General features: G+C 53.2%; 1 protein-coding gene across 12 annotated transcripts in view; it reads right to left on the reverse strand.

Moving 5' to 3' along the window:
* Nucleotides 1–391: 391 nt before the first annotated feature.
* The window catches only part of Tle3 (transducin like enhancer of split 3), a 44,155-nt gene continuing 27,669 nt past the window's right edge, over nt 392–16,877 (reverse strand). For 2 of the 12 annotated variants that reach the window (XM_005347812.2, XM_013346594.2), the window contains exons 7-20: nt 16,083–16,287; nt 14,707–14,723; nt 10,732–10,851; nt 9,844–9,894; nt 9,329–9,478; nt 8,830–8,962; nt 8,178–8,362; nt 7,163–7,239; nt 6,221–6,470; nt 5,658–5,905; nt 4,681–4,828; nt 3,953–4,103; nt 3,134–3,210; nt 392–2,232 (exon numbers count right to left, since the gene is read on the reverse strand). In XM_005347812.2, coding sequence (XP_005347869.1) covers nt 2,125–2,232; nt 3,134–3,210; nt 3,953–4,103; nt 4,681–4,828; nt 5,658–5,905; nt 6,221–6,470; nt 7,163–7,239; nt 8,178–8,362; nt 8,830–8,962; nt 9,329–9,478; nt 9,844–9,894; nt 10,732–10,851; nt 14,707–14,723; nt 16,083–16,287 — 1,920 coding nt within the window. In that variant the 3' untranslated portion in view covers nt 392–2,124. Of the gene's footprint in view, nt 2,233–3,133; nt 3,211–3,952; nt 4,104–4,680; nt 4,829–5,657; nt 5,906–6,220; nt 6,471–7,162; nt 7,240–8,162; nt 8,363–8,820; nt 8,963–9,328; nt 9,479–9,843; nt 9,895–10,731; nt 10,852–14,706; nt 14,724–16,082; nt 16,288–16,877 lie in introns of all 12 variants that reach the window. The other 10 variants (XM_005347809.3, XM_005347808.3, XM_013346597.2 and 7 more) reach the window with 9 other exon arrangements.

Here is a 16,877-nt window from a genome sequence, read left to right on the forward strand (position 1 = left end):
ATTTCATTTGAAATTTCTCAATGATTTTGCCCAGTGGCTTCTCGCGGACAGCCATACATGAGGTCGGTGATACTCCATGGCCTGCCTGCCCTTTGAGATCCATCTCATCCAGGGGTTCCCAGCCTACTTCTGCTTGGTGCTTAGACCAAGACAGCGATGTAGGCTCCAGATCATGGAAAGCACAATAGCCCTGTTCAGTTTTTTTGGGAGGTAGAAGGAGGGATGCATGGCTTTGAGGTGACATGGGTATAGGGGCTGTGTGATGAGATGCTGCCCAGGTTCCAGAATGCAAGTGGACCAACCAGGGTCCCCGCTTTCCCAGGCGTGACTGACACACTGGAGGGAAAAGGCAATTAAGACACAACAATCAAACCAACCTTTTTAAATAGTAACTTTTAAAAATATAAAAACAGCTCATTACAATGACTTTTCAATTTTCTTTTTTCTTCAGGAATAACTCTCTTCCACCCTCCCCCTCCTGGCTAGAACCTTACCAAGTGGTGGCCAGTGACCATCTGAAACCCAGAGACATATGGGCAGACTCCAGACAGGCACGACACACCTCTCTCAGGAAGGTGCAGGGTGCCATGGCCTTTCCATGTCCCAACACCCATCCTGTTGGGGGACAGCCACTCAGCTGGAACACTGGAGGTGGGCAGGTTTCACAGGCGCGCTTCCTTCCTACACCGAGTCCCACATTATAAAATAATCCATAAAAATGCAATATAAAAACTCTTCCATATGCTACATCCATGGAGAGCCCACCAGCAGAGCTCACACGGTCTTTAGCTTTTCTTTAATAAAACAACAAAAGACCAAAACAAACAAAACAAACCTAATACCACAAACATTGGTACCCAAGGGGCAATACCTGCGGATGACAGTCCATCTGCCCAAGCCTATGACAGCTGCAGGTTAGCACAGTGCGCCAGGCTGTGGCCCTCAGCCCCGCCCAGGAGTGGGAAGAGAACCCATCTTCTCAGACTCACAGACCTGGGGGTTCCCGCTTCACCCCTTCAGGGAGTAGAAAGGGCAAAAAGCAGGAAAGGGGAGAAGGCATCTTATGAAAGGATATCACTTCTAATTCTTTTTATTCAAATTAAAAAAAAAAAAAGCACCCACACCAGTTGCTGTTTTTCTCTGGTAGCTCCCTGAGCTGAGTCGCTGTGTCCCCCAAGCCCCCCCATATGGAATCCTTTCTAGGCTGCCCTGGAGAAGTCCGAGAGGGAGTCCCCTCAACTTCCATTCTTCTTCACAATGATTGAGTGTGCCCCAAAGAGAAAGACGGGGCCCGGGGGGACAGAAAGAGAGATGGGAAGAAGGCAAGGGAAGAGGAATCCACAGGAAATCCTCGCTGTTCCTGTGGATGATAGCCCAGGCTGGCCCATCCCAGTACTGAGTTTGCTTGTCCATCTGCCTATCGCTCTATCCTTACGTGCCCTGACTGGTGGTAAAACCCGTGTGGAGGTATTCCCAGTAGGCCAGGCTGATCTGGCCATCCCCAGGAATTCCCCCTACTCCACTTTCTCTTTCTGCCTACCTTCCCCACAGGAACATTTTTTAAAAAATAAAATAAAGTAAAAAAGAAGAAAGAAAAGCCACCACCATGAGTGGATTACAAATACAGCAGGCAAAATACACGGCGAGCATCGGTGGGAAGGGGCCTCCTCCCTTGCTGGCCGGTCAGCAACCACAGTCTCTTATTTACACTGTTCATAAACCTCGTGCACTGCACAACCAGAAAACGAGGCACCCCTCCCCAGAACAACAATGTGGTCTACTCCAGTGTCCCCCACCCCAGAGCAGGGAGGGGACAGGTCAGAAAGGGGACGAAGAGACAGACTCATGAGGGTATCTGTGGGGGCGGGGAATGGAAGCAGAAGCCTCCAGATAAATCTGTCTGAAGTATCTGCCAGCACTGGTAAGGGGGGGAAGAGAAAGCCCGTCGAGTCTGTCAGACACATCAATCCACAAAGGGGCGTGGGTCCTCTCCGGCTTCTGGAGTGCAGCTCCACACTGCTGCTCCCCCATTCCACTGCCATCCTCGGGGGGCCTGGCCAGCGTCTCCCCATCAGGGCTGCGTGGGTGTCTCCCAGAGTTTGACAGGCCTGTTAGAGTCCTTGTTCAGTAGATGACCTCGTAAACTGTGGCCTTCTTGTCACCAGAGCCTGTTACAATGTATTTGTCATCCGCTGAAATGTCACAGCTCAAGACAGATGAGGATTCCTTAGACTGGAGGAGGAGACATGGAGAAAGAGGAAGACATTTAGTGTGGGGAGCAAACAGACAGGAATTCACTCCGGGTACACCCTGGCACTCCAGGGCTCGGAGCAAAAATCACCTCCCACTCTCCAGCTCAGGCTGGAGCAGCACTGCTGGAGAGAGGCCGACCTCCCCTCGGGCTCAGTGAGTCCCCTCCCACCTGTTCTCCACCTAGAACAGCTCCTTAGCTGGCTTTAGTATGAAGGTTGGCAGAAGGTTGAAGGATGAAAACGGGACACTTAGCATGAGCATCTCTAAGTTTACTGATGTGGAGGAGCATTTCCGGGCCACAGCAGCTTCAAGAGACGGACTCATGGCTGGACCAGTCAGAAAGACTGGTACGAACATAACTAGAAACCTCCCTCAGCATAACTAGAAACCTCCCAAGGGATGTGCATAGCACATGGGACCAGGCATTTAAGCAGGGAGCTGTCTGTGATCGTGTGCGTTTAAGAATGAGTGACTGAAGAAAAATTGACAGCGAGTGGTTATGAATTATACTGTGGAGGGATGTGTGTGTGAAGGGAGTAGGGGGCTCTGGATCTTTAAAACCTGTAAAAAATGCATGTCCGTGCTAATGCCACTTCATACTGATGGCTCGGGGTGGCCATCCTAACCTGAATGGGTTTCATTAGATGAAATGGCTACTTCATGGAGTGAGCCACGCTCACTTTATTTTACTCTCCGGGTGCCACGTGACTGACTGAGTCCCTTCATAGATGCTCTTACCCTGTGGGCTAGGCAGGGATGAGCCAGGTCTGCTCCTAGCTCCAGAGTGGTCCTGTCCTGCCTCCTGCTGCCCTCCCCCGTCTCTGTGGCCACCTACTGACTCTGAATGAGTCTGGAGAAGAAGATAAGAAGGGGCATTTACCTGGAAGATGCTGGCTCCATAGGGCGTCCTCCAGGCATTGAGAAGGTTGTCTTTCCCAGTGCTCACAAACCACTTGCCTGAAAGCAGAGGTAAAGGAACCCTCAGACTGTGGCTTGATGCTGGGGCACAGCAGAACCCACCCCAGATGTGCCTGTGCATGACGGAAACACTCTCAGACATGCTGAGCCAGGTCTTAGAGCTTGCTGTTCTCCACTCCTGAAAAGCATTTAAAGCGAGGCGCATAGATACCTAAAGGATGCCCTTCTCTGCATCAAGGGGGAGAGTCAGGAGGAGCCAGAACAAGAAAGTAAGATTCAATTAACCGAGTTGAGTGCTTCTCCCCACAAGATCCCCCAGTGAAGCCACTCAGGCCAGCTGTCCTTCCCTGGCTGGAAGGTGACAGCAAGCACCAGAAACAGTGAAAACCCAACAGTATGGATAACCAGCCGTCAGAGAAGACTCCCCAGCAAGTGGGCTCCTGGCTGTGACTCCTATCATTCCCCAAAGCCACATGCTCTTCCCAGCCAGTTTCTCTGGGGCTAAGAGTTGGCACCATGTGTCTACAGGTGCACAGAAGCTGTGGCCATAACCTTCAGGAAAGATCCAGGTCAACACAAAAGGGCTCTGGCCTCCCGTCCTGTGAGTTCAGGGCCCCAGGGTGCCATCTGTGTCCAAGGGACAAGGATGGGGGGTAAGACACTTCTCCCCTCCGGTAGGGGCAGTTCACTCAGAGACTGTGGATCCCACTCTTTCCCCACCCATTAGCAGACCAGGCTGCCCACACTGGCTCCCATGCCAGGCTGGGGCCTCAGGGCTTACCACAGTAGGCAAATTTGAGGGACAGCACGCAGCTCTCATGCAGGTGCAGCTGGTACTTATCCGGCTTGGTGTGGTGCAGGACCTCCACATTGCTGCTCTCCATGCCCACGGCCAGCCACTCCCCCGTGGGGCAGTAGCCCAGGGAGAAGATCTGATGGGACAAACAATTTAGTGTCCCCTCTGCCCACAGGGCTGGAGAACAGCTCCTTTGGCAAGGTTGGACCCTCCCTGCTCCACCCCCACCACTTATAAACCAAGCCCCTTGGAGGGGGGGGGAGTCATTTGCACCTCAGCTGGCTGTGAGGGCAGAGCAGGAGGAGGTGCACTTCGCTGACTCTGCAAGCTGCCCTCACTGCTTAGGAAATTGGCAACCACCACAGTCTACATTAAGGTACTGAGCGCTAAAATAATGAAGCAAGTCTAACGGCAAGAAATACCAAGGATCATGGTCAAGGTTTTAGGCCTTGAGTCAGATGCTCACACCAGAGGTGGGAGGGAGCCAGAGGCAAACCAAGGAACACAGGGAGCAAGCTGAGGAATTAGGATGAGTCAAGGGGGTCCATCTCCAAGGCCATGCCCACGCTACATTATTACTGCTTCTTCCAGGAAACCTTCCCAGCTGGCTCATGCTGGCCCCTTGGCAATCACGACCCTGTGTGGTCCCTCTGTCCCCTGACAGGTACTAGGGCCTGGGAGAGCAGGGAGCACAGTGCCTGGGCTACACACACCTGGGAGGTGAAATCATGTTGCTGAAGCTGCCGCCCCTCACGCAGGTCCCAGGAGCGCACAGTATTGTCCAGGCCTCCCGTCCATAGCTTAGTGCCATCATGAGAGATGTCTATACAGCTGGCCCCATCCGTGTGGCCCTGGAACTGCCTAGGAAGGCCAAGCAAGGAAGAAGGGTGAGCCCCAGGAAGGCCCTGACTACGAATCATCCCAAGGACTAGGGCAGCCCTGCAGCCAAGCTAGAGAGGAACTGGAGGTACAAAGGGCTCGCTCGCATGCCTCAAACCCTTGGACAGCAGGAAGCAGGGCTAGAGTACCAGGCCCCTCCTACTCCATTCAGGGGTGCTACCGAGGACAGGTTCCCTGAGAAAAGGGGTAACCCCCTGATTCCATATGTATCCAGGTAGGCCCCTTGGTGGGCCCACTTTGCTCTAGAGGAGGCAATGGAGAGGAAGGCAGAAAGATCCTATATGACTCTGACTCTGTATAATGTTTAGGGTAGCAGGCCCTGCTGTTGTTGGGTCACACCCCTCAATCTAGTCTGTACAGTCTCTAACCAGCCTCAGGCTACACAGTCTAAAGGCTACAGTCCGAAATGTGCCCAAGGGTCTCATGGGTAACACTGGGAGATGACTGTGGGCAGGCACTGCTGTCCACAACTGCACAGGGCAGTATGACTCAGGGGGACACTGCACCACCCCCAGGTCACACAGAACCCAAGCAGGCAGCACATGATGTCTTGCAGGCAGGACAGGAAGATCAGCAGTTCTGCCCCACCCGGGTCTCACCACTAAGCAATGCTGTTCTTTCTTCCACCCTCTACTTAACCAGAACTGCTCCAAGCTCTGCCTCTCCTCCACCCTCCCCCAAAGCTGCCCTTTGCCTTTGTACCTAACTGCTCCTTACACCTCCACAGAGCTGAGATCATGGGCTGCGTGGGTATAAATCCCCCTAACTGCTCCCTTGTCAGCCTCCTCACCTGACCAGGGTCTGGTTGTGCAGGTCCCACACTGCAATGTTCCCATCACTGCAGCAGGAGAAACACACTTTGGCATCAGGACTGATGGCCAGGGCATAACAGGCTGGAGCTGAGGAAGTCAGCTCAGCCTTGATGCGGGGAGTGGGCGAGGCCAGGTCCCAGATGGTGAGCGTGCTGGCCTCACCACCTACAATGAGCGTGCGCCCATCAGGGAGAAGCTTGCACGAGCGGATGTAGTTATCCCTGTTCTGGAAGGAGAAGAACAGGGTTAAGTGTTACCCACTGTTTTCCCGTGGACCGAAAAGGTCACAGTCGGTAACTTAGCAGCTCCACTCAATTTCTCATGTGTTTCTCTAAAATTTTGAGTTTAGGGGTCTCATTGTCATCTCTACTTGCAGATGTCCCAACTAGGGCTCAGAGGGGTTAGTCAGCTTACCCAAACCCAAAGCTGTTTGGCTAACCCAGAGCTGAGCCTGGCTACAGGCCTAGTGTCCTCCCCCACGGCTGGGTCTACCCTGCTCCCCTCCATGCTACAGAAGATGCCCATGGCCCCGGACTCTCACCAAGCAGTCCAGCTGGGAGATGGGACTCTTGCTGCCTGGCTGGCTGATGTCCCATATCTTCACGCAGCCCTTGCCACCTGTGTAGACGTGCCGGGTGGGGTTGCTGATGGTCACAGCACACACCACCTCCCCGTGACTGAGCGTGTTGATCTGCCGGGCATGCCTGGGAATTCCAGGGCCTGCTAGTGCATCATGAGGGAAGGGCACAGGCTGCATCTGCCCATCAGCGCTCACATGGAAGGAGTACGCCCTGCAAGAAGGAGGTGGGTCACTCCTACCGTCCACCCCCTTCCAAGTCAATGTATAGACACACCATGATTTTCTGCCCTGATTCCAAGCCCCTCTCCCTTAAATCCAGGAGCCCCTTGGTACTAGGATGGCTTCATCAGGTTAGGACCTACTTAATATTCCAACCAGTTATACAGCCTTGCTCCAAATCAGTTTAGGAGTTCCATGGATGCTATGGAATACCCTTTCACATATGTGTGTCAGTGACACTAGGGATCCAGTTTGTTCTGCCCATGTTACTGTGGGTACCTTCTCAATGGCCATGGTGGCATGAGAGCTATTAAAGTACAGTGCCAGTTTCTATGTGGTATGCATGACTCAATCTTCAATTTCCCAATAACCCACGGTGCAGAGCAGGGGAATTCGAGGCAGGGAAGGAGCTGGGGTCTTTGCAGCAGGCAGAACTTGAAGAAATCCCCAGGGCCCATATAGATCCATGAATTCTGCTTACAGGCACTCTGGTCCTCCCAGAGCCAAACACACAGGCCTAAGCATCCCTCAGCTGCCCTGGCGGGGGGTTTCTGTGACTGATTTCCTTGGGTCATGACCTTGCCTAGGGTGTTGCATCCAGCAGGACCCTGTGCTCAGAGGATGGAGGGGGTATTATCATTGTCTACCCCATGAAGCATGCAAACAGAATAACCAAGTACTTACGGTTTCCCTCCAGGAATGGAGGCGAGACTTGAGGGCAAGCCCGTGGCCCGCATAGGGGGGTGAGGGTCAAAACCAACCTGTAAAGAAAGAGTGGCTGAGTCATTTTGCCACCACATATTCCCCATGTTCCCCATGACCACAATCATCTGTGCGTGCTACACCCTGTGGCTTCTCCACAATCAGGTGACAGCATTGCTGAACAGAGCCCATGTCAGAGAAGGCAAATGCTAGGAAGGAGAAGTGTCCTGCCAGGATAGTAACACACAGGACAGCAATAAACCCCATCTCTTGACCAGCATCCCTCTGCTCTGCCAGACAGAGTGGGCCCGGTCCCATTTCTCTCCTTCCTGAGTGTGCTGTAAGCCTGTGAAGTAAGGCCACCCCAGGTACAGGAAGCACAGAGAAAAACTATCCTGAAAAAGCAAGTCCTTTCTGCCAGCCTTAATCCTGTTTATCCCCAGTTATTGTCACCGCCAGCCCCACCTCACCAAAACCCTGTTACCTGGCCAGATGTCACTAAGCTCTTATTGGGACTCTTATCCCCTTTCAGGGTATAAGCCCTGGCCTCAGACTAGAAAGGGCAGTCCAAGAGCTATCTTTAGTCATCTGAGAGCATCAGGCAGACAGGGCGAAGCCCAGGTCTGCCACCCAGTATATAAACGCCTTCTCATCGGGTGCTCCCCCTGAGCAGCTGTCAGGTGCACACACTGTGCTGGCTAGTTTTATGTCAACCTGACACAAGTTACAGTCATCGAAAAGGAGGGACCCTCAATTGATAAAATGCCTCCATTAGATCTGGCTGTAAGGCCTTTTCTTATTTAGCAATCAATGGGGGTGGGTCCTCCCCAAGTTGCTTTATGCCACTGCTGCAATAGAAACCCTAAGAAAACACACAAGGGTGTCTTCAGCATGCATGGACATGTACCACACCAACCCTGCCAGCTTCCCACTCCCTGCCCAGTGCTCCCACCCCCAAAAAGGAGCCAAAAGGTCTACGTACAGCTCCAAAGCTCACCATTGGCGATCGGCCATAGGCGGCGGCTGCAGCGGCGGCGGCGGCACTCATCTGGGGTGGGATGTTGTGTAGGCCGGCATAAGCGCTTGGGCTGGTGAGGGAGCCATTCATCTCGTGATGGCTCATCATGGCAAAGGGTGCTGCATAGGAGCTGGTGAGGGAGATGGGTGTGCGCAGGGCGGAGGCTGTGAGGAGGTGAATGAGGACGGCATCAGTGGGGAGTGGGCATGAGAGAGGGTGGGCGCCCCCTTCTGCTAGACAGAGTGCAGCCACAGCCCTCCTGTATTCTGCAACAGCCTACGATGAACCCACCCAAATGGACTCTTGACTTCAGAGCCCAAGGATGGGTTCATTTCTTTTCAAAGGGTAGCACATGAGGCCTAGGGAAGAGGGCCTCATAAAACCGTTAACCGTTAAGTGGACTCTGATGTACCAATGTCAAAAAGCCTCATAAACCCTGATATCCCAATGTCAAAAGTCCAGGCTTCTATTTCCTTAAGCCTGATGTTGAGGATCACCAGGCAGAACTGTGAAGCCCCAGCTTGAACACACTCCTCTGCTCTTCACCATTTGCTTGACCCCAGCCTGGCTAAGGATCAACCACCCTTCCCCAACCAGATCGACCAGGGCCCGTGGTGCCTACCCATTATACCTATCGGGTCCATGCCCGGAGGTTTGCCCGGCATTGACCGGAGCCCTGGGGTTGTGCTGGTGCCTGGAGTTGGGGCATCATTCCTTGGTGTTGGTGTGTTGGATTTGAGCCCAGGTGTAGAAGATTTGTCATTCTGAGAAAGGGAGACAGAGACCAAGAGACGCCATGAGGATTCCTTTCTCCCAAGAGCTGGGCAAAATGCCCAGTCCTGATTCCACATGAAGCCAAGCATGGTTTGAACAGAAGTCCCTACTTGGTAGGGACTGTGGTGAAGGTTCTAATTTAAAACAAGGAACCAAGGCTCTGATACATTCAGCAGTGAGAGGCTCGGCTGCTGTGGGTTAATGACGTAAATGCAGCCAATCCCAACAGCCATGCTCTTTCCACACCCCAACTCCCAACCTCCAAGTGGCACAGCTTGAGTTCCAGCCTCTGCACACCTCCCATTTCTCTCCTTCCCTCCCCACATCTGTCAGGTGCCAAGGCAGACCCCACATACATGACCAAGGTCTTTGGTCTTGGAGGAGGGCGTGCTACTGGAAGAAGCCACCGAGGCCGGGCTGGTAGGGGCATCTTTCTTCAGGCGAGCTTTGTCCAGCCCATTTTCAGGAGGGGAGTGTGCTGGGCTCACCCGAGGCGTCGCTGGGTCCTGGGAACGCAAGTGTTACAGAGTTCTGAAGCTGCAGGCAGGTGTCCCTGCCCCTGGACACAGGAAGGCAGAGGACTTGGGTGGAAGGCAGTTGGCTCTTAACCTCGAGTTTGTGACCTTCACCTCACAGGTGGGGTGAACACAAACCTGGCGAGAGGGAGGAGTGACCTGCCCCAGGCCTCATACAAGTCCAGAACACTAACTGGCACCTAGAAAACTATGGTCCTGTCAGCACCCACACACACAGTCACCACGCACCAAAGGCCCACCTTGTCTTCCTGCTTCCCTGATACGCCAAGAACAGAGGCTCCACTGTCCCAAACCATCCCATCCAAGGGATCCCTACAACTGGGGCTACCCCTTACCTCATTGGAGACGTCCACCACCAGGTCGTCACTCTTGTCACCGTCACTGTCCTACAAGCAAAAGAGAAGCCAGCCGGCCAATAAGAGCTCACATCGACTCCTGATCTGCTCAAGCCACCTTACACCCCAACATCTTCCCCAGACAAACCCCAAAGCTCATGCTGTCTTTGCCTCTGTGCCCTCTGCCTTCTATGACCAGCACCCCAAGCAGGAACTGGCCTTTCTCCTGGGTTCTTTCTAGCTCGGCCTCTGGGGCTCTGGGGTAAGCAGCCTCATTATCTCCGTCCCGAGCTTTCTAAAGTCAGAACCCCCTTCCCAGCTGTTCTGGCTGCAGTCATTCCTAAGGCCAAGTCTCACGGTTGCATTTCCATTACTCTGGGGCGGGTGACTAGCTTCATTTCACAGCGCAGCTGAGCTTTGTGGAGCACGTTCACACAGGACAGACAGGAGGGCCAACGAGCTCTCTAGTACAAGCCCCTCTAGTCTCAGATCTCACCCTTGTTCAGTTTGGCAATGGGACGTGTATGCTCGAACTGGGATCTCAAAGGTCTGGGTCAAGCTATCAAGTTGTTATAAGCTGTGTCTTAGTGGCTCAATGCCTGAAGCGGTCTGTGGGGGCTGTGGGGCTCACACTCAGGTACACCAGGGAACTCTCTTTGAGCATGGGTAAGGCAGAGAACTGTCTAGAAAGAGCCTTCGGCTCTCCCCAGACCCCACAAAGGCTGAGACAATTCCCTTGTCTATTTCTCTCCCCGAAGTTTCACCTGACCACTTCCTCTGGGCCCTGTCCCACCACCAGTCTCTGACTCAGTACCCAGCTGCCAGGGTTGGGGCCACAGCCCAGCACACAGCCCTCTCCCATGATGCCGCTCGCTAACCCCTACATACGTATCGGCTCAGGCTATCTTTCTCCTCCGCTTTCCGCTTCTTGGCTTCCATGCTGTAGTCGGCAGATCCCCGGTGCTTCTCACTGGCCCGCAGGCTTTCTGACGGTGACACCGAATTGTTCTAGAAGAGGAGGATCTTGGGGTCAAAACTCCATGCTGAATGTGATATTGCACACAGTCTCCAAGTCAACAAGAGCAGATGACAACGGGCCAGGAGAAGGAAGTGGGCAGACACCCTGTGCCTGTAAATCCAGTTCACCCAGGATATTCCCAGGGTGCCGTGGGTCCCGGGGAGCTTCCCCAAACTAGCCTCCATTTTTGGAAACAAGATGCTGCTTATCCAATAGTGAACACTGCAGTGAACGGGCTGTTTCCTCTCTTAGGCCAAGTCCTGTCACTCAGTTTACTCAAAGGAAAGACGAATCTTGTAAGACCTGACCAAAAACAGGGGCACACATGGAACTTCCATTGTAAGTTCGGCAGGGATAGAGGAAAAGGCGCTGGGCTGCCGACAGAGTCTTAAGTATAAAAGAGCAACTCCGAGTCCCTGCCCCTCCACCGCCAAGCCTCCAGCAAACTCAAGAGAAACCAGACTCATGAAGACACAAAGCCAGTGGGATCACATTCTCTTGAAGAGAGGACCCCACCCAGACACTCAGGGAGGGGACAAGTGTCCTGCAGGGGCCATCAAGCTATGGTCTCCAGCAGAAGGCACCCTCAGAACATCCAGGGGTTTCATGCTTGGCAGAGCAATTTAGAGTTCTCAGTCCTTCCTCTGCTACACAGAGAGAGGATAATCCCTAGGGACTACAGGTCTGAGAAAGAGAACCTGAGGCCCACGTGCAGCACAGAGGGCTGGAAACAGGGTATCCCCAGGCTGTGCACATGGGGTGGGGGTGGGGGAGCCTCTGGCAAGGGGTGTGTACTAACTGTGAAGCCCTGATGTCCCTCCAGGATACGTTCAGTGTATATATATACCTCTACCCTTCCCTGTCCCCACCATGGTTTGAATGTGAAACAGGCTAATGTGTTGGAACACTTGGTCCCAGCTGATGGCACTGGAGAGGTCTTGGAACCTTCTGGATATAGAGTCTGGTTGGCAGACACAAGGCCATAGAGGATTATGGGCAAGCTCCATCCTCACTGCATGACGTAACCAGTTGCCTCACATTGCTGCTGCCCCAGCCACAAGCTGCTCCTGGAGCCCTAACGGACTACACCTTCTCAAACCACGACCCAGTTATTTATCACAGTGATAAGAAAAGTGACTGATAAACCTACCCACGCTGAGAGTGACATTGACGTCAGGAGTGAAGGAATAAATAAGGCATTTCTGCCCTCCCTGGGAGGTCAGGGAAGAGAGTGGCCACAAGTCCTCAGCGGGAGGCAGGCTGAAGATGCGTGGAGTCACGTGGGAACACAGAGCGAGAACCTGCGTGGAGTCACGTGGGAACACAGAGCGAGAACCGCTCACAAAGAAGGGCACCGAAGGCGAGACAGATGATCCCTCACTTCTCTCTCCCCCATCTTACTAGAGGCCAGTGCTGGCCCAGGGACAGGGTGCACTGGGAGGGAACGGGATGGCCAGCAGGTGGATGGGTTTGGGGGGAATGGGGTGGGAGGGAAGGAGCCAGCCGCAGAACTTAATTTCCTTTCCTAAGCCGGTTTTCTGGGCAGCCCTTCCCTGCCAAGTTTCTGCCTGAAGCAAATTAAAATGGCAGAGTTATCAAGCCTTGAAGAAAAAAAATGGAGGTTATAATGGAACTGCAGCTCAACCTTCCCCGCAGCCGGGCGAGCGGCGGCGATGCGAGCACAGCCGCAATTCAATTAGTTGCTGCAAGCACAGGCAGAAAAAAAAAAAAAAATCACCGTCATTTCATTTCATTTCCTCCGATGGTGGCGGCCACCCCGTGCTAAGCAGAAATGCTTCCAGCCCCTCAGGCTGGCTGCCCCTGCGCAGGCGGGTGATGGAGAGGAGGGAGGGGACAGGGTGGCTGCTCGTGTTTCTCCTTGCGACCTAGTGCGAGAACAGGGAACTCTTTCTTCTCATGCAGTCAGGCTGAAAACCCTTGCCGCTACCGGAGAGTCATGTCAGGCATTTAGCGGCATCGATCCAGCCCGCCTCTGGTTGGCAGGCAGCCAAAAAACTAAGTATTTTTTATTGCTTCAGCTAGGCAAGGAAATATGAATGAAGCTACCTCTAATTGGACTCCAGACTAACCCCTCTGGGACAGCTTCCAGCCTGTCCACCCAGCCCCCTCCCCTCTCTGACACAGCTTTGTCCTTCCTGCCGGAGGCCTTGACTGTTGACAACCTGTTTTCCTAAGGCTGATTATTTCAATCTCCACCATCCAACACCACAGCCGCGAGGACACAGCCCCCACAGCCCGCCCCCACACTAGAACCCACTCTGAGCTACCCAGCCATAGGACGGCATGGAATTCAGTTCAATTCATTCTCCAGTCCCTGTGCTGAGTCCGCCCAGATCAGATGCCAGGGCGCATTATAGGGCAAAGGGCTGAACGCCTGGGAGTCTCTATGGGTTTGTAGCAGAGAGCTTTCTAAGGGGCACAGGCCAAAAGTGAATAGGTATGAAGAGAGGGGTGTTGCCCACTTCCTGGAGAAGACCAGCTCTGACCAAGTAAGGACTCCTATTAGAAGAGCTCTTCCTATCAAAGCTGAGATTGAGAGGCTGCTGAGGAGGGAGGGTAACTCGCATGGTATGCATAAAGAAACTGAGGTTCAAGACAAGACACTACAACATCTCCTAAGGCTCAGACTGGACTGGGAGCAGGGGGAGCAGACACAACATGGACGGACACACACCTGGACCAGCCTTCTATGTAAGCAAACTGCCTCTCCAAAGAAAAGCTGCCGTTTAAGGATCAACACCAAAGCAATCAAAATGGATTTTCAGTTTTAATCTTTCCTTTCTTCTGTGCCTAGTCATTCCTGAGCCCAAGGGGAGACCTGGGTTTCTAAGCACAGGCAAGGCAAAAAAAAAAAGGGGGGGGGGCAAGAGGCTCATACTATGGAAGGTTTGAAAGCAGTCTGGGGGGAGGGGAGGATGGGGAAGGAAGGCAGGGCAGGTCGAGGGAGCTTCCTGGGGAGGCTGCTGCCTGGATGGCTAGTTAACGGTCTGACATTCCAAGTCCTACTTAACATGAGGTAATAGCCAAAGCCATCCTAGAAGATTAGATGGTCCCGGATATGAGCATGGCGATGAGGAATAAAATAGCTTTGCTAATCGCTGGAGGATTTTTTTTTTTTTATCCAGACTCCACTGCGCTTATTCAGAGGGCTTATTCACTTGAAACAGAACCTCGGAGCCTCAGTGTGATCAGAAAGATTTACAGCAAATCTCTGAGCTGGCAGACATGCAGGCGGCCTGGCCTTAATGCCTGCTTGCTAGCACTTTCTTAAACTGAGTAAAAACACAGAGCAGGGAGAAACCTCAGGCATTTGAAGGAAGGAGGATTCAGGATAATGCTGGGAGCAAGCACCCAACCTATAGGGTTGATGAACCATGGCCCAGGAGACGTGGGGACATACCAGGTTTTAAAAAGCCCCTGGGAAGATGTAAGGCTGAGGGTTTCAGCAGACCACTTCTGTGAGGGGGAGTTAGAGCTCACTCAGGCAAGCGCCTACCCCCTGGAGAAATAATAGGCTTCCCGAACATAAGGTCACTTTCAACAGAGGAAGACAGCAACTCCTACCCCTAGCATTGGATCTATAACGGAGACACTGTGGCCCACACGTCAACCCTGAAGCTAGGTCGTCCAGCTTTGGGTACACATAAACAAATGATAAATCCCCAGCTTCCACCCACAGAGCAGGATGGGAAACTCTGGGGTTAGCTGTGGGTAGCACAGGCCACTTGCCAGGCCTGTAGTTCTAGGAACAAACAGGCCCCCAGGCATGCCCACCCTCCTCCCGTACCTGCCCCCACACCAAGATCCAGAGAACCCACACTTACCGCACTGGACTCTCTCTCTGTGGGACGAGAAGGTCATGACAGGAAGAGGGTCAGGACCCCCAAGGAAAAGAAAAAGGAAAAAAAAAAGGTAAAAGGTCACTCTCCACTCAGTTAACTTGTGATTTGTTAAAGCCACTTCCCACTGGTTAGCCTGATGCCAGATCCCTGGGTGCCAGTTCTCAACTTGGAAATTGGGCATCTCAATTCACATTCCAGTGGTTCCCTTCTCACCAGGCCCCAGCATGGCCTGGGAGACCATCGTCATCTTCTCCCTGACAGTGTCAGAGGAGCCTTAGCTTGCTTGTCATTGTGTTTTCTGGAATCACGAGCAGGAGCTGGGAAGGTTATTGTTTTAAAAAAAATTCAATGGAGTTTAGAAGTGACTTTTACTGTTTGTTTTCTTAACGCCATTCTCCGTTCCTTTGCCAAAAGCCCCCAAATGCTTAGGCCTCTGGTTACACCAGTCCAGCTAAGCAGCAGCTCCCATGGTCCTCTCCTCCTCGGCCAAGAAGGGACAAAACAGTTGGCTCCTGGTTCCTAGGATACACCATGGACTAGAGCTAGGATGGTGACTCCTCCCCCAAAGTCCCTGTGAGCTGGGAAGATGTTGACCATGTGGCCCAGTAAACACCTAAAAGTCAAACATATAAGCTGGCAACTTTAGTATGGGGCTGCCTGGGACCAGATAGGTCTTTTTGAACTCTGATGTCCTTCAGAGCCCTAACAGTTCTGTTTCCTGCGTCTTCAGAACGGACTGGGTGAGCATTCTGACTGCTCAACCTTCTAGTCACCTCTGCTGGAGATCTGCTGAGACCTGCACTTAAAAATGGAGCAGTAACTAGTCTACGACAGGGTCTCAAGGACCCACGGCTGACCTTGACTCACTACACAGCTGAGAATTACCATAACCTTTTGTGTTCTGCCTCCATCCCCATCTCCTGGCCTTACAGCTATGCATTTGCACCCTCAGTTTATATGGTGCCAAGGAATGAACGCCGGGCTCAGGCAATGCTAGGCAAGAGTCCTACCAACTGAGCAACACCCCTAGCAGGGCTTGAGGACTAACTGCGTACCTCTTCCAAGGCTTCTGCACTGCTAGGAACCTGACGAAATAGAGCAAGAGAGCAAAGGCCCTCCTCCAATCTTGAAAGCGTCCTGAAGGACATGCTGGGCTGGCTCTCAAGACAGGCAGGGTGCTACTGGGAAGATGGCAGCTGTTGTAGACAAACAGACTGCTCCTAGGGCAGGTCACCCGGGCCTAAAGACTCAACAGATGGCCCCAAGTCTTGGCTAACTCCAGACTCTAGACTTGCTCCCTCCAGGGTATCATCCAGCCCCAGCCCACCCTGCCCACACCGGCCCAACCAGAGCCACACCTCTGTGATCCAGTTCATGGTGGTTCTTCTCATCCTTCACTGCCAAGTGGGCTTGGCTGCCCAGGGCACCAAGTGCCAGCAGCCCAGAGCTGCTTCCTGTCACTGGGGGAATCCCAGGAGGTTGGAGGCCTGACGGGTGGGGTGGCAGCTGGACCGGGGGACCATGTGTGGCATGGGAGAGGTGTTGTGCCTGGAGTTGCTGCTGCTGCAATGAAGTTGGTGATAAGTGATGGCAGGTAGGACACGGCAGAGGTGATGCTCTGCCCCTCCCTCTCGCTCCTCCACCAGTAAGCGACAGGGAGCCCCCCCCCTACCGCCACTTGCCCCCTCAGCGCCCACATGCTCATCTGGCTGAACAAAATCTGTTAATGGACTGCAACGTAGAAGATTTATGTCTTCCAGCGTCAGCCCCCAGCTCCAGTCTCAGGACAGCTTCCCATGCCCGTTTTCAAGCCCAAGATAAATAATGCATGCATTTAAAACCCACACGGTCACCAGGGCTTCCTTTCAATGGAGAGGAATCCATTTTTAAGCTCATAGCTCATGCATACATGCCTTTAACATCAGCAGCCAGCACCTCCCACCCAAAGCTGGAACCTGGGCAAAGCCTCCATGATTCTGAAGAAGCCCAAGGCTTGCAGAGTGGGTTGTGGACAGGCTAGGCCAGAGCAGAGGAGTACCAGGACTGGTGGAATAAAAGCTGATGTCCTCAGTCATCAGAGAACACAGAAAGAACCACAGAACCGGGAACAGCAGAGCCTTTGAAACCAGACGGATCAGGAGCCGTGTCCTGGT

The sequence above is a fragment of the Microtus ochrogaster genome, chromosome 5 (genome assembly GCF_000317375.1).
Source record: "Microtus ochrogaster isolate Prairie Vole_2 chromosome 5, MicOch1.0, whole genome shotgun sequence".
NCBI lineage: Eukaryota > Metazoa > Chordata > Mammalia > Rodentia > Cricetidae > Microtus > Microtus ochrogaster.